This window comes from Onychostoma macrolepis, chromosome 18 (assembly GCF_012432095.1).
Source record: "Onychostoma macrolepis isolate SWU-2019 chromosome 18, ASM1243209v1, whole genome shotgun sequence".
Classification (NCBI taxonomy): Eukaryota; Metazoa; Chordata; class Actinopteri; order Cypriniformes; family Cyprinidae; genus Onychostoma; species Onychostoma macrolepis.
The window spans coordinates 15,901,814-15,925,159 of NC_081172.1; the positions used below are offsets into that span (position 1 = coordinate 15,901,814).

The 23,346-nt window shown below is 37.4% G+C and overlaps 1 protein-coding gene across 1 annotated transcript in view; it reads left to right on the plus strand.

Moving 5' to 3' along the window:
* The first annotated feature begins 2,630 nt into the window (after window positions 1-2,630).
* Window positions 2,631-23,346, plus strand: part of tspan18b (tetraspanin 18b) — a 38,815-nt gene continuing 18,099 nt past the window's right edge. The window contains exons 1-2 of the mRNA XM_058752437.1: window positions 2,631-3,027; window positions 20,596-20,675. Of these exons, the coding sequence (XP_058608420.1) occupies window positions 20,673-20,675 (3 nt within the window). The 5' untranslated portion in view covers window positions 2,631-3,027; window positions 20,596-20,672. The remainder of the gene's footprint in view (window positions 3,028-20,595; window positions 20,676-23,346) is intronic.

The window sequence follows — 23,346 nt, forward strand, 5'->3', positions numbered from 1 at the left end:
GACTCATACTTTTATACAAATACATACAAATGTATGTATGACAGCTCTCTGAAAAGAAGCCTTAAGAAAATATTCATAAACACTTTGCAAACATTTTGTTTTGTAAAAAATCAATTTTTAGGCAGTTTGGGACAACAAAGCATGATGCATGCATGGTGCTTGTCCTTGTACTCTCTATGATGGCCCCTGACAGAATGAGGCTGCCTGGAGTGAGAGAGTATGGAGAATGAGGGTGTGCTAGGGAGGGGGTCTAGTTTCCTGTCATGTCATGAGCATGTTGGACATTGTTTTTTGTTAGTGTGCAATGTCATGGGGTGGCGACAGATGGGATCTTTTAGCTGTGAATAATAATGTTGCATAAAATGCAATAAACAGCTTCAAGTGGTTAAGTGCATACAGGTGCTGTTCTTAGTTTGTTCACTTTGACTTCTATTCAAAACAAAAAGACAAATTTTTAATTTTGTACTGGTTGGAGCTTTCAGACGCTTACAATTACAATTATCAGTGTAGTGCATATGATTGTGAACAAATCTTTCAGACTGTTTCATGAGCTGGATCAACGGATTCACTGAAAATATCGAACTCAAAGATTCTATTTATTCTTTTCTCATGAACTCTCAAGAATGATTCAAGAACCACTGCAGATATCAAGATTTATCATGATTTAATTTTCTGGTTTGTTCCTCTCAAAGTCACTATTGAATGTCTTCAGAAGACATATGAGTCATGCGGACCACTTCAATTTATGGGGTTTCCCCCCCCCTAAATTTGGAGCTTGACAGTCCTGATTTACTTCACTCTTGAAAATAAAGGTTATTTACATGTAACAGAACGTGTAACCTTTCCATTGCGCAAAAGGTTCTTCATAATGAAAATTCACGCTAAGAAAAAAGAAATCCTTTTAAGAACTGTTGAGTGAAAGGTTCTTTGTGGAACCCAAAAATGGTTCTTCTTTCGCATCACTGCCAAACCCCCCTTTTGGAGTGTTTCTGAAAAGAGTGACCAGAATATTATATAAAAAAATCACAAGTGATACAGGTTTTGAATGCCATGAAGATTCTGTCACCATTTACACATCTTCATGTTGAGATGAATTATCCCTTTTTATGGACTGCTGTGTGGTGGAGTGTCTTTTCTTAAGAAAGCACAAACGACCCTGAAGTACCCTTACTTCCCACCCCCACCAGCCATGCTAGACCCCCTCCCTACTCGTGCTGCTCAAATCACAACACCAAGCCAGAGAGCTGACATTTCAATAACATATAGACGACACATGCACACACACAAAGAGACGTCTCTTCACACTTACAGACATCTCAGAGATGGACTGTCACATGTCACAGGTCTAATATAGTTAAACAACATAGACTTTAAGAGGTGCAATCTCTTTGAAGAAATTGTGTGTGAACCAACTCACTGTCGCAATGATTGATAGAAGATTTATAGCAGAGGCTGGGGCTAGTTGTCACTGTTTTTTTAAGTAAGTTAATATTTCTCAAGTTAGGTTTTTATAAAGCAGGTTTATTAAAAAATATATTTTTTTGCAGCAATGTCATTGAAGACCCATTTTGGGTTCCCCTAAGAACCTTTCAAAGCCTGTTCACACCAAGAATGAACTATAAAGATAATTATATTAGCATAAACAGCAATGCACTATATAATTCTGTTTATTATAAGCATGCTGCCGTTTTGTCGTCTGCCTTTTTAAATGCTTCAGCTCTTTAAAGTTTGGAGGATACTTACTGGATGTCAATGCTTTTATTGCTCATCAGCTGGAAAAAAAAAAAAAATTGAACAATAGTTCCTCTGTTATTAACATTATGTGATGTGGATATTCCTGTTCTCATAGAATTATAATGGTAATTACAGCTTTATTATCGTTATCATTAATTATTGTCCTCAGTGTGAACAGGCCTTTAAAGTGGCATGAAATGGAAATTCACCCCACATAGAACCAAGTCCTGCCCTACATTTTTTTTTTTTTTTAAATAATCCATTATCCTCAGATGTTCATCACAATACAGAAGAAAAAAATCTGATGCTACTTCTGTTACATTGCAGTTTCCATTAGAAATAACCTTTTGTGTAATGGGGGGGGGGGGGGGGGGGGTTATTTATCAGAGATCAGGTTATTTAACACCCATTCACCTTTTGAGACAACATGATGCTATAGTGGGTCAAGCTGTCACAGTGGAACATGCCAGGAAACAAGCAAATTTTAAACCGTACAACAATTACCAAAAGCAATTCATTAAATAGAAAAAAATTCTAACATTTAAAACAACTTTCCCCAATAACAATGTACACTCAGGCGTCAAAGTAGACTTTACACTTATACTACCCCCTTGTGAGCCTTCCCTTAATGCATTTATGCTGTAGACTAGAGGGTTACGTTATGACTGAGTTTGTGGTCTAGATGTGAATTGCGGTGGGATATCATGTATGCCACAGGGAATGTCAGTGTCACGACCTTTGTGGGCATGTAGACAAAGGGATCGTGATACTTTTCTTATCTGACTCGCCATCTGTGGTGGTGTTGAGGGGGGCCAGGGAAGTGAAAACAATTTGACCATTAAATCTCCGCCCACGAGTTGAAAGAAGCGCTAAATTGGTGTTCAGGGAGGAGTCAGAGAGAATCCCTGAATGTACCAACACCACTAATATATCATTTCTAATAGCATATCTATTGATTAACAGCAGCAGAACGCGAATAGAGTGAAAGAAGTGAACTGGGCGTTGAAGTTGTAGTAGCAGAGAGTGTCCCTCCCTCCAGGCTGAACTGTAGAAAGCGACTGGTCTGCGCTACGAGCGAGAGGGACGCGAGATTAGGGCAGCAGTTTGGGGGTCTCTGGAATTTATTAGCTGACGCTTGAAGCTCGGTGTTTTTTTTTTCTGGAGCAGATCTACAGGTCCGCCAGTTTTTCAGTCGGCATTTATTCACGCAGACCTACGACCATCACATTTTACCTCGTTTCATCTCTGGAACTCAGGACAGCGAAGACGAACGCGTGTTGTTTGGATTTTGAGGTGAGATTCTCGCTAAACTGAACTCCGCTGGTGTTTACGTGAATGCAAACTTGTGATAGCTGGTCAGTGCGATACGAAGCTCTCTTTATCTGTTCATTTAATTCAAATCAGCTAGAAAAACAGCTTGTTTCATTTCGAAACTCTGCCATGTATGGTTATCTCTTAAGCAGGGTAGAACTAAACAGATAAACACTCAAATACGCGTATTGTTTAGACAGTAGCGATAAATTACAGTGATGCGAGGGTTCACTCGCTTACGCGTATATTTAAGTTTACTGTAGCCTAACAACTGTTTTGAGAATCTTGAAGGCAGAAAACACTCGGAATTAAAAACAGTCGTTGATGTATTCAGCTAACACTGCGCTTCTCTCACTCCCAAACAAACAATTTCCTTACGTTACATTCGCTCGTATTTCACCGATGACGGCGCGTGTCACCATCCGGCGGTTTCTGTTAAATCTAATTAGTTGAGTAAAGCTCGGGGAAAGTCTGGGTGGGATGAGGAGACATCAAGCTGGCGGTTTTCCCACGGGGTGTGACAGCAGGCAGCGTGTGTTGTCCAGGAGGTCCCGTAATAACTGTAGTTTATCCCCCCAGAAGCACAGGTCAGCAGATGGAGGAGGCAGCCCTGCCGACGGGCTTGAGTTCAGTGCCAGTTTAAATCAATCAAACCGCGCATCTTATCAGACCGCCGTCCATCAGTGTGCGAAAGAGATTAAATCTATCTATCTATCTATCTATCTATCTATCTATCTATCTATCTATCTATCTATCTATCTATCGTTCTATCTATCTATCTATCTATCTATCTATCTATCTATCTGTATGTCTGTATGTCTGTCTATCGTTCTATCTATATGTCAGTTTAGCAACTCAGATATAATCATTTAAACCCTGACATTTCCTTTAACAAAGAGTGAAATTCTCCAGGCTTTGGAACAATGGTGCACCATCGGACATGAATTATGGGGTTTTTCCTGAAAACTAAAACCATGTATGAGTTATCTTTGGCCATATTCTAGAAGCAACAAAAACAGTGCCGGGTTAGGTTAATGTATCCTGTTCAATATTTCTGAAATCTTCTAATCTTTGCATGCACTTAACAATGTTAATTGTTACAATACTATGCCATCAGAAGATTGTTTTTCCAGCCTACATAATCTTCACAGCCTGTCAAACTACATCAAATTGGGTGGTATAGCCTAGTATAACTAGATTTGCCATGCAATCAAATCTTATCTAATCAGGTGTTACTGAGAATAACTTGCAAACCTTTCAATTATGTTTAATTTGTGAATTTGTGATTTGTGAAATCTCACTTTGAGACAGAGGGTATTATTTCAAACAAAGCCCTGCCATATATTCTCAAGTGGTTATTTGCAAGTACACGGCCCTTAAATCTTACATTCCAACCGTCTAACTTCATGCGTGCTGTAACTCTATATCCATTAGAGGGTTTTGGTGAATTTGTCCACCTATTTCTGGACCTTATTTTTGTAGTCTGACATAGAAGTTTGCTGCACTTGTTCCACAAAGCAGACTCAACCAGTATTCAATTAGTCAGGCACTTGTGCGTGAAGATATTGGCTCTGAGGGATCCATTAATGCCGGCCTCTGGTGGCTTTGTAGTTTAGCTAAATGCTGATGTCAGAAGCACTCAAAGACTTCACTCACACAGCTCAGAGGTAAGACTAGAGCCTTAACCTTTACATTCCACTGAGCTATTGCAAGGTATTTGAGAAGAACCAACACACTCTCATGGCAGTTTGTAACAATACAATTTGCTTACGGAACGGTTTTGTTTGAGGGTGGGGTCATGGTGGACCTTCATGCTTACATTTTATATAAAAATTATAGGCCTACCTTTTTGTACGATTCACATTGTACGAATTAATATGAAAAAACTCAGTTTTTCTGTGAGATTGGTTTGGAAAAACCCTTAAAATGTGGACATCAGAGGCCTAGAAATTATAATGTTTGGTCTCTAAGCTTTGCTCTATGGAAAAAGCCAGATCATTGTGACACCTCATTTGTCTACTTTTTAAATACTCTGTTACATTTTTGTGGTTTATCGATAAAGAAATGAATAATGACAATTATTTATTTTTGGATCAATAATTTATTTTTAGATTAATGGTCGCTATTGTTTGTATTAGTTGGTAATTATACAATGAAGATTCTGTTTACAGACATGAAAATGAACCATTTGATTATTTAGAGGTGTATCAACCTAACTTAGTTAGTTAACTGATGCGTTATGGTCTGATGAGTCTGTGTTGTTCTGCTCGAGCAGACACGGAATCGTTCAGTCACTAAAGCATTGAGCTACTGGAAATGAATCTTTGGTTCTTCGTGGTGGGAAGTCCCTGTTGAGAGCAAGAGGCCCGTCTCCAGGCTGTAATATTAATATCAGTTGACATGGCGGCAAATGAACTGGTCGTCAGGGCTGGTTTGATCTCCACCGCAGTTCCCAGATCTCTAATCGGCGCAGGTGATTCATTCCACCCTGAGCTCTTATCCAGCCTCCAGTGAAATACCCTTATTGACAGCAGGCGCGAAGGCCCTGGGAGAAAAGGAGGTCAAGTCATCACTTTCTTCCAAGTTTCAGGCATCAGAGCTACACGAGCTGGCAGTTTGTAGTCTGCAGAGGATCTGGAATGAGATAGAGTATCTATTGCCTTGAAAAGAAAATTGCTTTTCCCCCCATTTGCTGGAGGACTCTCATCTAATGCGTGTGACATGGGGCGCTTCACCCGGTAATGGGTTTTGGGGCCTCATTGCCTCTGAGACATATGAAATTTGCAAAGGAGCTGTGTAGATTAATTACCATGAAGAATATGTGTTCTTTGGTCATAGATTCTTCAAAAATTAAGAGGCTTGTCAAGTATGACCTGCCTCTGTAGAACTTCAATTGTGAATGCATAGATCTTTTTAAAGCCAGATGCCTTTGTCCTAGAAGGCTTTGAGAAACTTTAGAGGATGCAGCTGATGGCTCCAAAGTTCATTCAAGACAGGGATGTCCACTGACCCTGGTAAATAACAGGACCTCTTTATCAAGAGGAAACAGACTGCTTGTTTATGTTAGGCATAATGCTTATCTATTATTCAGGTAATTTCCTTATATAATGAAGTGAAAGTATGCATATAACAAGCTGGGTTCTACAGATAGCTGAGGGTCTCATTTAATCTTTACCCACAATGAAATGTAGATTTTAGATGTATTGCGAACTTGATTTTTCCACACTCCAGTTTGAAGTGTAGGCTTTATATGGAAGGAACCTTGTTGGTGTGTCCATTCAAAATGTTATTTCCCTAAATATCTGCATTTTAGTTACAGATAGAAATCTTGCTACAGGTACAGTGATTAAGCAGGAGGAGAATAATAGAGAAGTTTAGAGTCAAGGTCTCCTTAAGCTGTTTATTAAATTCAGTGATTTAGGTGGCTTACTTTCATTTGAAGAGTCTATTTAATGAATAGTCGAAGCAGTAGACATTGGTAGTGTGCTTGATTTTTTATTTGAGAGGAATTCAGTGACGTTTTTTTCAGCTTGCGAAGAATAACTTGCACGATTGCTTGCTGTTAATGCTTGCTGGAAATTCAGTAAAAAGCCGGTTAATTAAAAAAATGGGATTATGGAATGCCATTTTGGTACCTAGGTCTATATATTGTACAGATTCTATATAGAATATATATATATCACAATTGGTACAGAGAACCTTCAAATGGTACTAGTATTTGGTACTGACTGCTGAAAACCAGCCTGTTGTACATGTATAAAAGAATATGGTAATTCAAACTTATAAAAACCAACAGTGTAGAATTAGGCTACATGTATGGTCCTGTTAAATGTAATATCATTTTTCACTGTATATGGTAAGGGAACTTACAGGTAACAACTTAACAGTTTTTGCGGTGATAATAACACTGCATTTTGCTGACAATTAAAAATAAGTAACATTTCTCAAAACCATGGGCTGTTTATGACAGCGGCACACACAGTTGTGTATCCTCAGCTATTGAGTAAAAGAGCTCTGTTGATCTGAGTTGCTCTCTTTATGACATTTGTACGGCCTGAATACAGACAGTTGTTTCTCTCTGCATAGGCTCACATTATAAAGGCCTGTTTCTCCCTTTGACACAGTTAAACTCCGCTACTCCTGACTCAGGCATATTTGTGTGCTTCTGATCTTTCTCTTTTTTTTTTCTTTCTCATTCCAGTAGAAGTTTATTCCCCAGATTTTTTCCTGTACTCCCCACCTCTGTTTCCCCCCTCCTCTGGGTTTTTGGTTTTGGTAACAGTTCTGCGGTCGCTCCTGTGTATTCAAGTGCGCATAGAAAACTCAAAAGCCATTACTCTACAGACAGACATTCCTTTGTGGGAAGCGTTTGGTAGGTTTTAGTCACTTTCTGTGTTCAGTGGTGTTAAGATGTTCACTACTGTTCTGTGCTCTTTTGAGATGATCAAGAAAGATGTTGTTCTGTCTTTGAATACCACCCACACATACAAGGACATTAGCATGCATTCACATAAACACACACACATACACACTCACAGCAGAGTGAATTGAGCACAGCTGGCTTAGGTCCATTAGCTTTGTGTGTTTAAGGTCTTTGCTCTCTGATACAATATTCATTTAAAAGGCTGTTCTGTTTAGGATCACGTCTTGAATTCTGGACATTGTACTGATGACCTGTAATATATATAATTGAAGCTTATGGGTACAGTATTTCCCTGAAGTGTGACTGTATTTGGAAATGGTGATTTAATCGCAGAACTTGCATGATACTTTGGGCTAAGCACTAAAAATCGAGCAGTTTTTTCTCAATGTGCTGAGATAAGCTGTCCTTACAATACAAACATGATGAAAATTACAGTATGAACCATTTGGACATAAATGGGTTATGTGTTGTTTTCCCCTAGATTTTATCACCATTATGCACTTTTATGCATTATGCATTAGTGCATCATATTAATATGCTTCTACAAAACCGAGATGTTTCAGCATTAGAATTTATTCATCTTTTTATTCATTTTGTATGTAATTTCACAACACATTAGGCTGGTGTAAAAAAACAGTTAACAATACAAGCTTAATAAAAAAAGAGTAATACAGACCCACAATGTGAAATACTAAGTACATTTTATACACATACATATTATGAATCAAATGTTTGGACACACCAAATCATTCTTTCTTATGACTATTTTCCACATTTTAAACTGATAGTCAAAACTACACTACAGTTCAAAAGACAGTAAACAGAAAGACAAAAGACAGTTTCTTTGACGGTAATATTGTGAATATATAACTGTTTTCTATTTTTATATATTTTGAAATGTAATTTATTCCTTTGATGGCAAAGCTGAAATTTCGGCAACCACTACTCCAGTCTTCAGTGTCAACATGATCCTTCAGAATTTCTTATTATTATCACATTTGAGAACGGTTGTGCTGCTTAAGGTTTTTGTGGCATTCAACTGAAAAAGAAAATCTTATGTAACATTATGCATGACTGGGAATTATTTATTGACCAAACCATGTTAAACAGGATTTCAACTCCATACACTCTGGACATTCTCTTAACTAACTCCATGAAGTGCATTCTGGGATGATTTGTAAACCGTACCGAAGTCTTGTTGAATGCTTTTCCTTCACCATCTGGCCAAACTCATCTGGAATATTTCCTTATAATTCCAGTTTTCTATTATATTTGTTATGCAGCCTATATTTGCTTTAAAAAACTAAGTATTTAAGCTTATCTTTTAGTAGATAAAAAGGTATTCCGATTCTGAGAAATTCAATAAATTCTCTCCAAACTTTTGACTGGTAGTGTGTAAATAACAATTTTTGTTTCAGTTAAAGTGACAAAACCACAACTGAACTGACAAAAACATTTGTATGTCAGTGTTCACGTCAGGTACAATTCATGTCCGATTCTCCAGAACATTTCCCCAGTCTCCTCATAATGTGTTTGACAACTTCCTCCTACAAGTCTGCCACATCAGATGCCACTATATGCTTAGTGTTTAATAGCAGATTAAGTTGACATGTTCTGTACTTTTTAGTTTTACTCCTCATGATTTTTTTATGAGATGCTATAAATGTTTCAGCCAGGCTTCTTTACCCATATGTGGCTTTCAACAGATTTGTTGGGTCACTAAAGTTAAAGTCATCTTGTGGCTTTTAGGGCTGCGTTTTGAAACCTCAGACAGCATTCTGCAAGACAGCGATTGTCAGTCAACTTTCTCGGTTCAATGCAGGGCCATGAAGAAAGCTGCCTTCTTTAATCATGAGATAACGTGATCACAGGAAGGTGGTGTATTGTCACATTGTGTGGTCATTAATGAGGAAACTACACGCTTCTCCATTCAAGCTGCTGAGGAAATATTTAGGGCAGTGATATCATTCCCCACTGATTAGGCTGGAGAATGGATGAAATAGACCATGAAGTCTAATCTCTTCCTTTTCTAATCTCTGCTCGTATTTGGAAACTGCCGGAGGAAAAGACTGAGCACCCTTCAAAGGTAGTAAATGCTTTGTGTGAGCATCATTTGCATGTTACTGATTATTTTAACATAAATTGAATGTGCCAGCTTGCGTTTTTGTTGATGGAGAGAACAGGATCGCTCGGGACTGAAGGTTACAAGGTGCTTATTCTGATTTGGTGCCGCATTTTTGGGCTATGATTGGCAACTTAAATCCTCGTGCAGGTCAAAGAAGGAGAGCTTCAGGAAATGATAAACCTGGGCTTGTGTCCCAATAATTAGTCACATGTTCTTTTGCCAGCTAGTGGCCACATTACGCTGTCTTAATTACAACCACCTGCTTGAGACGGTAAGACTGAAAACATCAGACCCAACAGTTGAGGCAAGTCTCCAGCTGTTTGCTCTTTTGGGATAATCTTATGATTGGCAAGTTGTAATGTTTTTCTTGGGTCCTGAGAGACCATGGCATTTGAGATGGTGTAAATCAACCGAAAAAGGATATTTCAGTGCTGCGCTTCTTTGCCTGCCAACATGTCTTAAAGTAGAATATGAGATGCGCCCTCAGCAGTACACAGACCTAAAATAGTCCAATAAAACTCCATTAACATGGAACAATAGAAATGGAACTCACTGGCTTCATTGTTTGTCTAACATTTGGAAAAAATGACCAGGAAATAAACAGAGTTTTAATTAATAATTGGGAAAGTAAATGATTTCTGTTTGCTGTATGCTAAGTGCTTCATTTTTTTTTTGTGTGTGGAAAAATGTGCGTCATCCATCATTAGTCTTGAAGAAATGTCAACTTGTTTAGTTGTGAAAACGTTTTACTTTATTAAACTGAAAAGCATAATTTTTCCACTCAAATAATGAGTTTCTTTTTCAATGCATGCCAAAACATTTTTATTAAATTCGAATGGTAACACTTTAGTATAGGGACCAGTTGTCACTATTAACTAGTTGCTTATTAGCATGCCTATTATGAACATATTGGCTGTTTTTTAGTGGTTATAAAGCACATATTCTGCATGACCATATTCTACATCCCTAATCCTACCCAGTACCTAAATTTAACAACTACCTTACTAACTATTAATAAGCAGCAAATTAGGAGTTTATTGAGACAAAAGTCGTAGTTAATGGTTTGTTAATGGCGGAAAAATAAAGTGTGACCCATAGAATGTGCAGTGTAAAACGTTTTTATTATCATACTTTATTTCTTTCCTTAAAGTGTTTTTTTTTCTTTCATATTAGTACCTTATAATAATCTTTTATGACACTAATGATCAAAAATTCATTTAAACTATTCATTTATTGATTGACTGATTGATTTCAGTGAGTGATAGACACTATGGTACTGAGCATGCATGAAATGGTGCACTCATATCTCATTATTCACTCATATCTTTGTCACACCACACTGATCAAAGCTTAATTTTATAGTTTGAAGTCAATAGAATGATAAAGGCCCTTTTCAGTTCTGTCCCATGAGCTCTTAAATATTGTGCCTGAATAACTTACCTGGCCTTTGAAGTTTGAATAGATTCTGTGTCTTTTAAAATACCTTATGAAATGTGATTTGAAGCATTTAAAAGCACAGTTAACCCAAAAATGAAAATCCTGTCATCTTTTATGCCTGCTCAACCTCATTGTAAAGACTATCCTGCTGCGATGTGTCTGGCAGGCGATATTTGGGAGCTACATCAGAAGGCAAGTTTTTCATTTAAATATTTTTGATTTGAAGTATTCTATATAGCATGAGTTGTATGCACCACTTTTGATACAGTGAACTTTCCTTGTGTCATTGACTCTCTTCCACGTGCCAAAGGTTTGAGATTTGCATTAATCATAGGTTTTATACAACTTGCATAATTATGTGAAATTTGGTGAACAGGATAGAAAGATTTATTGTTCTTTTTCTGCCTTCTTCCCACCAAGCAAATCATTGAGCTCCATGAGAAGTGTCAGTCAGCAGAATGCAGTCCAAAAAGAGATCTGAGTCAAAATGAGTCAGATAATCTGTGTGGCCCTGTTTACACTCGTTTTGGAGAGCAGAAACTGAATTTTGAGAATTGGCTGGAGGCTTTCAGAGGCAATTGAAGACATATGGAACAAGCATCAGCCTACAAGATCAGTTGTAAACGGCATGTTTTACCTTTCATCTAATGAACAACTGCAGCAGTGAACCACCCAGAGTTATGCTACAGTAGAAATCAGCTTAAAAGGAAATCCATGTGTTGTTTTGCATATTAAAATACAGACAAAAATAAGATTGTGATTTTAACTGACTATGTAATATGCTGTTGGTTTCAAGAAACATCTCTGGAATTCCAACTTTTTTTGACCATATAAAGTTCCATTAGTTTGACAACGGTCCAAAGACCCTTCCAGACAATGATTTACTTCTTCCTTATTTCCCACTTACATATGCCATTTCCTCAAAAAAGCACAGATTTGCAGCATGTGTGTTGTGATACAGTATGTGTGAGCCTGAGATGTTCTCTTAACTTTCTCAACACATTAATTTGTTGTCCCACTGCTGTTCCATCATCTTCTGTGGTGGAAACCAATTGACTTGTGTTTCTATTGAGACCTCTTCTTGGATGCCCTCCAAATGATCTCATGTTCCATAGTTTCTCGGACTCCTCCTCATGTGCCATAAATCATCGTGATGTAATCTTTCACACTGCCGTTCCCACAGCTGGTGAGCTGAAGCGCTTGTTCTCCTACAGAGTGTTGCGTAGTGACCAGTTAACATCAGGTCTTACATCCCAGAGCAGAAACGACCGGAATGACCTCTCGTATTCCTCTGATACACATACACTGTCTTTATTTCTGAAATTTCCATTTATTCCGCCTGGGGCCTTTAAGGTTATGGACTGTTTTTGCAGCGTTTATCCAGACGAATAAGACTGTACACATTTTGAGAATCGTAAAGCCTCTCAGAATGTTTATGTCTGGTATTTGCATTTAGACCTGAAGATTGCATCTGATTTTCTGAGAGTATTTGTGTTTGTGTTGAGCGTGATCCCTCTTGACGTCTCGGCGCTTGTGCTCATATGACCAGGGGGAGGAATGTTTCTAAAAGTGCTGAGAGATTTTTACGAGATCTTACTGTGGAAAAATGTCTGGTCGTTTTGCCACCTACCCCTCCCGGATAGTCTCCTCCTGAGATCCTGTAAAAAGCAGGATATCTACCCTAGGATGTCTTGTTCTTTACTTCCTGAGGGTAATGAGATTTTGGGAAATTGCAAAGCAGAAACATTTTATGAACTGATTATAGGAAAAATACAAGCCGTATTGATGTCTAAAGGACCCCAGTGAATCCCATTTAGCCCTTAATTCATTATCTTGTATGAAAGGCTTTGCTTTGAACTGCTAACATTGTCATTTCTGTGAAATTAAGCAAAACGAAGTATAATTAATGTCTTAATAATTTCGAAACACCAGATATAAAGATGGAAATGCTAACAATGCTTTCAGACACAGCCAGAGCTTTAGCAAACCACGCAGAGGTGTAGGGGTTAAACAAAATGTGTCCGTTTACGAGGAGATCCCACTTTTGAGCTTCTGCCTGATGAGGCAAATGATTCTGTTCTAAGACTTGATGTGCTTATATCCCAGCATGACTTCGGCTCTCTTTGCTCCTCCGGTCGTGCCCGTGAAATCGGCGCAGTGCAGTATTACCATTCAAGCCTCCAGCTATGTCAAATCTCAGTCTGGATCAATTATAGCATCCAGCTTCTCTTCCGAATCTCTGTCTGACAGATGCTGCGGTTTTATATGCATGTATCAAAATCTCATATTCATACACGTGAAATCCACTGATTAGGTGTCTTGAGAGGAAGATGTGGGCGGAGAGGGGATTGCAGTCTGGTGTTTTTGTCATTTTTGGGATATTTTGAGGTGAACAGATAGATAGATATAGATAGATACTTAGTTATAAGTCGATGTTGTTTTTTAAAGAAATAAATACTTTTATTCATATTCAGCAAGGATGCGTTCAATTTGACCAAAAGTAACAAGACTTTTATATTATTAAATAATAAATCAAATAAATGCTGTTCTTGTGAAGATTCAAAGAATCCTAAAAAAACATGTCACAGTTTCCACAAAAATATAGCATAACTTTTCAATATCAATAATAATAAGAAATGTTATCTGAGCACCAAATGAGCATATTAGAATGATTTCTGAAGAATCATGTGACACTAAGGACTGGAGTAATGAAAATTCAGCTTTGCCATCACAGGGATAAGTTACATATTAAATATATTTAAATAGAAATATTATTTTAAATTGTGATACTATTTCTCAGTGTTATCATTTTTAATGTATTTTAGTGAGCATAACAGCATCTTTCAAAAACATGTTTAGCATTGCGTTAGGCCTATGTATATTTACTGTAATATACTGCATCTATGTAATTTCCAGTTTTTCAGGATCTATAGGTAATCCTTAAGAAAATAGTTTTTAATAAAAATGGGTGCCAACTTATGATTTACATTGAAAAACCTTAAAAGAGGTTAATTGACTTAACTTTACTATTAAATGTAAACTTTACCAGAACTCAGCATTATCATTTCATTATCATTTCTGTGCCAGAGTTCATTTGTACTAAAATCAGTCCATTTCAAATCAAGATACAAAGGGAACCTTCAACCCATGATTTCATTTGAGATCCTGTTGCCCCTTTTTGGCCTTGTCCCACTCTCATTCTGTTGTGGTGAAGTGCCATGCTGTTTTCCCATGGTGAATGGGATTACACCGACAGCAGAGAATGTTTGGTGTTGACACAGCATGCAGCTTGGTTAGTCCTCCAAATCCCCTGCTGTTCCTGAGACCAAACAGCAAAATCTGCTCATTTTTCAAACCAATTGCTTTGGGAATATGAACTGGCTAGAGGAAAGTCCTGTATTTGTGTAAGGGACTAAATAGTTCTTCCTCTGGTTTTAATTAAGAAAGACTCAGGGAACCAAGTGCTTCCTGTCCGACAGATTGTGCTTTGAATATTTACGACAGGTTGTGTCAGCACAACTAAATTAACAATGTACACCCTAAGGATAAAATAAGAGAAGGATGAACACTGCACTGCTTTTGACTATGAACATGTATTGTTTTGACTTATAATGAAAAAAGATGGAATTTATAAGTACAGTAGACATGACATCCATGACAGCTATGATGTTTGGCATATCTTTTAACAAGGACCTGAAATTGACAACAGATGTTGACACATACTTAAGAAACTTGTCTGACGCAGAGCTGAATAAATTTGGAGGACAGTGATTAAAATTTTCAGTTGCTTAACAATACTCTGATAAATTTACAAGAAAAAACATTATATTTAGTTGCCAGAAATTCACCATAAAAAATGGTGACATGTTTCTGGTTTTACGAGATGGCATTTATAACTGTATATTTGATCAAGTTATATAATGTTAATATACCTATCCACTCGAATGACTACATCTGCTTTGTACCATAAAATCTGCAGATAACCACCATAATAATCGTAAGTGGCCTGTTCTCAAAACTCAACAAATACACTCTCCAAAAAAAAAAAAAAAGTACAAAGGTTCACTGGGGTGGTACCTCATCAAAAGATAATACATTGTTCCATTTAGGCATTAATATGTACACTTTAGGTACTAATATGTACTTATAAGGTACTAATGTGCACTCTATATAGCTTTTTATACCTTTTTCGTAGTGTATGTATATGTAATAGAGTCAAACACATAAAAACAACACACCATCAGGGTAAGAAACATGGCACTGAATAATGCTATAAGCAATAATTAACAGAAAATGTTGATATACACTACTGTAATAATAAATAAAAATAAAATGATTTAAAATATAATAATATGTGCCACATTATTTTACAGTAAAATTACATATAATGCAATGTTCAACCATTTACAGTTTTTCACCATAGATATGGAAAGGTGTCCCACCCACTGTGAAATCTTACTGGTCCAAAATCCTTTCCCTCATAACTACATTAAACATCATTTATTTATTTATTTAATGTGGCTTTCCAGTTTTTACATCTAGCAGTGCAAATCGGGAAATTACTAATCTTGTGGTTGCCCCATTTTTGATTGATCTTTAATCCAGCCATGATATTCATTTTATAACAACTGATGCAGCAAATGAGTAGTATAACTCAATTTGTAACAGTGCAAAAATAGTTTTTATGGTAATTTTACACCATTTTAATCTAAACTACTCTCTATTGACAGGATAAGAGATTTATATTCATCAAATATCTTTCATCATAATGAATCAATGTAGTCAATCATTAGCTCATTACTGACAAGATCAGATCATTAATCATGTCTGTTGTTTGCATAAACCTTTCTGAGAGAAAACAGTGGTTCATGGACCGCTTGGTTTGCATGATAACAACCTTTCTTGTGCCTAATTGGAGAAGCTGACTCCCTCACACCTTTAAGCCCTTTTGGCCCATTCCAACAGGTTTAATCGCTCGGCTTCAAAAGCTTGCTTTGATGCCCTGAACCTTGTCTCTCCCCAGAGACTAAGGTCTGTTCGGCCTTGGGGCCTGAAAAGGGAGAGGGAGGTTTTAATGAAAGACAAGAACAGACTGCGTAGAGAAAACACTAAGTAAGTGTATACAGAGCTGGTCATTATCACAGCACTGAGTGTTGTGCCAGGAGCTGTACCATATGACTCTTTCAGCACTTTGACAGCCTCCTTTTTCTCAAGGGACTGCACTTAAAGCCCCTGTCAGACACCTGCCACAAGGTCAGAGGACACCTGGATGGCTTCTGCCACATTTCAATCAGATGTATCGATCAAGTGTCTGAAGCAGAGATGTTGCTTAAATATGTGCTGACTTGATATGTTTTATCAGTATAGTTCAGAGACTATATCGAGTGTCAAGGAGTATTTGGGGCTCAGTCCAGACATCTGCGAATGCCTATACTTTGAAAAAATATTGGAATACGATACACTTGAAGTATTAAGTACTGAAACATTACATCTGTGGTGTGTCATTGTTTATGAAGTAAATCTCGCAAAATTACTGCTGGAGCTAAACCTAAAAAGACCCCTCTAACCTATAGTCTCAGCCCCAGGCATGGCCAAAATAATCAAAACTTGTTTTTGACCCTTTTGGCTTTCCATTGTCTAATAAGTGCTTTACACTTATAATAGTTTCGTCATTCACTCCCCAGGTGTTTTTAAAGGTGCTGTATGTAGGATTTTGACTCTACTAAAGCATAAAAATACCATAACATGTTTGCAGATATTTAAGAAACATGCTAAGTTAACATACTTGTTTATCTGAAAAACAATTCTACAGTCAGTTATTCTCCTTTGAAAATGTGTATTCCGGCCCGGAATGTCTGTGTTTGTTATGGTTTGTGAAACCTGCCCACTGCCAGTTTACCCAATTGTATTTCGGCACTCCGGGTTGCCAGTTGGCGGAAAACACAGCGTATTTAATGTCATTCATCGGCATGTGCGCTCGTTCCTGTTGGTGTCGTTAATCTGGCAACCTGCCTGTGCGTCAAGTCTGAGGAGGAGGGGCCGGGTGAAAAAAAACATCTCCAATATTTTGAATTTGAACTGCAATACCTAGTTCAACCACTGGGTGTCAATCCTACATACAGCACCTTTAAGGTTCTTTATAAGTACAATGGGGTGCTTCCGAGAATAATTTGTTATTTTTGAAAAATTATTTTAAATTGAAATTATATTTCATAATATTACTGTTTTACCGTATTAATCATTTAATAAATGAAGCCTTGGTGAACATAAGAGACTTCTTTCGAAAACATTAAAAATCAAACCAACCCCAAACATTTGAATGGTAGTACAATGTGTCTGTATTGTAATATTGATAATATTGTAATTTATGAAAATAGTAGTTAGAAGTTTTACTTATCTTAATCATTGAACGTAATTACAATAAAAATGTATTTACTAGCCAACTAATGGATCGCACTAACAGACATGAAAATGATTAATATTTTAATATTTAACTTTTTTTATTTGGATGAGTTGGACACACATAATCTATTAGAGGAAGAACAAGAGAAAAAGTTGCATATGCTTCGACTAGTTGGCAAGCCTGGCCATCACATCCTTCCAGAGGGACAGACGTCCTGTAGGATATGTCACTCATTGTGTATGTGAATAGCATAGCATGATCATGAAAAGAGATGGGAAGAGGTAGGGCGGTGAAAGTGTATAATGACAAATAACAACAAGCACATCCTTTATTGCCCACCCTCTGTGGTCATCTATTAGCATTGAACTTTAAGTCATCCTGCATTGTTCAAATGTACCGCAGACTGAAAAGGGACCTTTAGCATAGACGCAGATAAACATAATGCAGATGCCCTTTGAGCTCTTTTGTTCAAACCCCTTGTTGATTCTAGAATCTAGGAAACAATGTTTGCAAGTGTAGAGAACACAATTAAAGAGCGCACGGTCCCCTAAGACTGTAAGGTCAGAAGAATCAAATCAATTTACCAGGGAATGACCAATCAGTGTACGCTGTGGTCGATCTTAAATGCCATTGAATGCCATTGATTTGGGAGCGAAAGAGGTTTGTAAAAGAGGTTTGAGTAAAGGAAGCCTCGAGAGTAGATTCAGTTCATGTGTATTGTTTTTGAAGTATTTTTTCCCATTCATTTTTGCTGATTACATATACACACACACACACATATATATATATATATATATATATATACACAGTATATGATGGCAATGTTTCAGCAGCCATTGCTTATGTCTTCAGTGTCCCAGTGATTATGACCTGCAGAAATATGCCAATTTGGTGCTAAAAATACATTTCTTACTATTATCAATGTGGAAAACAGATTTGCTACTTAATGTTTGTGGAAACTGTACAACAGGTTTTTTTGATAGTTCATAGTTTGAAAGATTTAAATATTCTGTTCAATTTAAAATAGAAATCTTTTGTAACATGGCTTTACTGTCAGTTTAATGCATCCTTATATAAAATGATAAAATTACTAATTTCTTTAATAAAAAAAACGCTCCCTTTGGAAATGGACTGTTGTACTCTTTTGCAGCTTTACTTTCTCCTCCTGTGTCGCTATAGAAACAATTGTTGTATAAACTAATGATATTCTGTACATGGATGTTTGTAGGGCTTTAGCGTGCTTGGAGAACAAGGGAATTCTGGTCTGCCAGGTCATAGCTGAAACACAGAATTTGTCTACAAAACACTTATCAAGAAATGTTTTCATTGTGTTTACTTAAATCTGCAGTCCGTAAATTTCTAAGTCGCCATCTATGTTTGAAAACCTGGAATTGCAGTTACTTGCGGAATTATCTTGCTTGCGTGGGGTTGTACTCTGGCACGGCTCCAGCACGGATGAATCTAATGTTTTGAGGTGAATGTGTGGCAGTCAGTCACCGCATCGGTGTGGATATTTACTGTACTTCGCAATCACAGATTAGTCTACGTCTTGTCTAGTGTCATCTGAACAAGTAAGTTACAAGTCTGCCACGTTTGTTCTGACCAACTGAGGAAAAAAGCATTACCATAAATTGTGCTACCAATGGTGATTTAATCTAAAGATCGGTTAGCACATATCACATCAAACCATGCAAATTATTATTATTGTTATACTTTATTCTCAAATTAACAACATCAGCATTGCGTCACTATGAGTATAGTGTGTATTAATCAAAATGATACATTTAATTATTCCAGCTGCTGTGAGAAAAGGCTATAAACGATCTGCCTCCTGCAGCATCAGCACGTGCTATAGCCTAGTAGCAGGGACAACTTCTTTATGTTTAGAGACGTGACGTAATGACGCAGTGCCATGCTCGAATTTCCCGCGAAAACCTACCCGTACCACTCAGATTAGAAAACATTATTATAAGATAACAGTTGTGAGTCGGGCTAAAGTAAGGCGATAGTTTTGAACACTGGCTGGTTATGTACTTGCTCAAATATTGATTTCGGATCATTTTTAACCAAAAAAAGTTACGGACTGCAGCTTTAAGTAAAAACATGAGCATCCTGGATTTTATTATGCCTCATTTATGTCATCCTTCTTCCTACATTAATCTTAAAGAAAATTAATCCTAAACCTTATTTAGGAAAAATCTGCTGGAGTTTTCACAAAACTTTCAGTGTTATCATGAATAATGCTTTTAAGGCCACACTCTTAAAAATAAAGGTTCCAAAATGGATTTTTACAGCAATGCCATAAGAACCATTTGGGGTTCTCCAAAGAACCGTTCAATGTACAGTTCTTAAAAGAACCGTTTTTTCTTAGTGTGAAGAATATTCTAAAGAGCCCTTTTCCACTTTTGTGCAATGAAACGATTCCATGGATGTTGAAGGATCTTCATGGAACCACTGAAGAAAAGAAAGACCCTTTATCTTTAAGAGTGTGCCAGGAACATCTCAATTTTAATTGGCTAGAAGTGCATTGCAACTAAGAGACACTTGTGGCAAAACAATATGAATAGCGGAAAGTTAAAGCATTTAGGCTTGTTAGGTGCACACGGTTGGTGATCCTCTCCAACAGTGAGAATCTGCTACAGGTAATTAGCTAGGAATGCTGTTTCTAATAAATTATTCATTACCTCTGACACTAATCAAGATTAGTAGCACCGAGCATAACAGGCAAAATGCAATCAGTTTGGCGGCGAACAATAAAGAGCAATTAACCAAGCAACGGATCTGATAAGTAATGTCAGCCATTAATATTTCACCTTCTTCAGTCATGGGTTTAGATTGATTAAAGCTAGTATGATGCTCATTCTGTCCCAGTTCATTTCTTTATTCAAGCTGCAAAGTGAAAAATTCACGCACATGCTGTTTCAGAGTAGTGCACCACAGGGAATGTCATCAATAATGAATCTTCAGTCTCGTCGCACTCCAAGATTCATACTTACTACCTGCCCTGTGCCAAGCTTTCCTCTGAGTCTTCAGTGTGGAGGAGTGCTGTTTTTCCTCCATCTTGCATGTTTTATTGTGCTTTTGTGGACTTGAATTTTCTTTGCTGTTTGCTTGGTGAGATTAAATATGTGCCATGACCTGTGGTTGTGTTTCTTTTCACAGCTAATAAGAACAGACGGAAAGAGAGAGCAGAGGCGCTGCATCTTTTAACCTGAATCCTGAACTACATCAAAGAACTCATGGTAGGTGCTTTTGCTTATTAACATAAACAGAGCATCTGTGTGTTCTTAAAGCGATAGTTCAACTGAAATTGACCCTCATTCTGTTTTAAGTTCATTCTAAATATGGATACTGTTACATTTTCTTTTATGTAGTGTCTATTTACACTAATTTTTCACTAAATTTTCATTTTCACTAACTCCGCCCACTATTGCTAAGATATTTTTTCTTTAGTACCACAGAGAATATTACTTACATTTATACTTTGTTTGAAGAGCATCTAAAGCCACTTTTCCACCGAACTTTTTTCCCAGGAAAATTTTTACCCCAGACCTGTTGCTGTCTGCGTTTCCATTGCGGTCTAAAGTACCGAGAAGATTAGGCAAATAGTCTGGTGACGTAGGTCTGCGTGCGTTTCTCAATATAAGCAAATTTCGGACTTACATCCTCGGTTCGAGTTGGGAGTGTGAACGCGGACGGAAGGACGCAAGTCCGGTAATTCTGCAAACAGCAGTGTAATTGATAACATCAGTCAGCACGACTCGAGCTGAGAATTTTCCTCACTGTATTTACAATGATATGAAATATGATATCAAACACCACTGCCTCTATTCGTTTTCATTTAAACATATTAATAGTCGCGGAAATGTAGTTCAGGGAACGTAGCCTACATTACAATGAAAGGAAATTTCACATCAAACAGCATTGCCTCTTTTCATTTTCATTTTAACATATTAATAGATTAATAGAATGATAGAATAAAGACTTAAGATTACCTGTTAGATTTACCCAAAGTGAATTATATCTCATGTTTAACCACTACAGAGACAAATGTCAGAAGGATTAGCCGAGGTTATGCTCCTCTGGTCGGGATACATGAGCACTGAGCGCCCGCTGATCGCGTGGAGCTCACGTCTCCGAAATCGGCGAAGCACTTTTTGAGGGGCAAATTTGTACCCGGAACTTTATTTAGATCCTTGTTCCTGCGGTGGAAACACACCGAGAACCGGCCCAAAGTCCCTAGTTCCTGGGGAAAGTTCCTGCGGTGGAAACGGGGCTTTTCATATACTTGCTGCAAACAGTATCTAGCATTATTTACACAAGACATTTCTGTACAATTTCATAGGCAATTTTGTCTATTGTCAATAGTGTAACGACGTATGAATTCACTTCCAAACCAAGCAGCTTTCTGTTGGTCAGTGGCAGAAGTTCACGTGAGCAACTTGGACCTGTTTTCAAAATCTGCATGGTGAAATCTTTCACCCTAATGAAAAATTCCTGGTCGCATGGATTCCTAATGACTGGATTCTGCCTTTGAAAGTCCATTAAATAACAGTAAATGTGACTGCACCTTAACACAAAAGGTGAAGTTTAAAGAATCTTTACACTGCTCTTTGCCATTCGGTGAAAAAAAAAAAATGCTCAAAAAGAATGTCGTTCATGAACTCGTGCAATAGTTTAAAAGTTGAAATCTCTCTGTAGTTCTGTGTGAAGAAAAGACTCAAATTTAAAATATTTCCAGTTCTCTGCAGCACAGATTTCATTCTCCATTCTGTATATTCAAACTTGGTTGTCACATTCAGCTACAACACAATGGTATTTGGTGTCAAGGACGTCAAACATGGTGCATTTTTTAATCTGAATGCAAATTCACATAAGAGCTTTGGCAGAAAGGAACATTTTCTGTGAATACCAACTCGATTCTTACACAAAAGTGACACATGACTTCAGAAGTCTCATATGAAACCACTTTTATGGTGGCTTTATATAATTATTTTTTTTACAGTTTGACAGACATTGTCACATTGTATGGAAAAATTTGAAATAATAATTCACAAATTTTGCATTTCTTGTATTGTGCATTGCATACGTCCTCTCTTTGTGCCTTGTCTTTCTCTTCACAGCTATGATAATCACAATCAATACCTTTTGAATTTTACCAGTGCAGATGGGATTTGCTCAATTCAGGGCAGTGATTTTGCTATACATTATTTATTGCTTTGTAAATTCACCAATCAATACAACATTAATCCAGTCCATGCAAGCAATTTTTGCCTCTTCCACACAGTGCACTTTTCATGCACCATATCCAGCAGATAGCTTCGTTTAAAAGGAAATGCGAAACAAAAATGAACTGAGTGGAAATGCAGTGAAGTCATTGTGTTGACAGTGTTGTTTGGCTGGTGGAGGGCTGTTGGTGCACAAAGCCATTGTGACACTGTCAACAGCAGGGAGGTGATTGTCTTATACTGAAGCGGCATCTATTATTTCTCTGTCATGGCTGGGATCCGCTCTTTGTGGGGAACTGATTTGCATTAAAACCAAGTGCATTAAAATTCCACACACATGCCAGCAATACATATACGTGGTGCTCAAAGTTAAAGGTCCTGCTGACAAAGATGCATCAGCCACTTCGTTCACCCTCTAAAGCCGACCCTCAAATGCCAAATAAGCAAAATGCTATGTTGATGAAGATTTGTGGTTTGACTTTTATTTTTGCCCTTTGTGCCTTTTTAGGCTGCTTTGGTAAAGAAAGCATCTGCAAAGATGGAAATGAAATTCAGCCATCCTGTATTTACTGTGGAAGCTGTCATGCCGCAGACAGTTTCTAAAGTTAAACTGATGGCGCTTTATAACAGATGGTAACTCTCCATAATAATCATCTCCACGCCATCCATCTATAACAATGCTGGA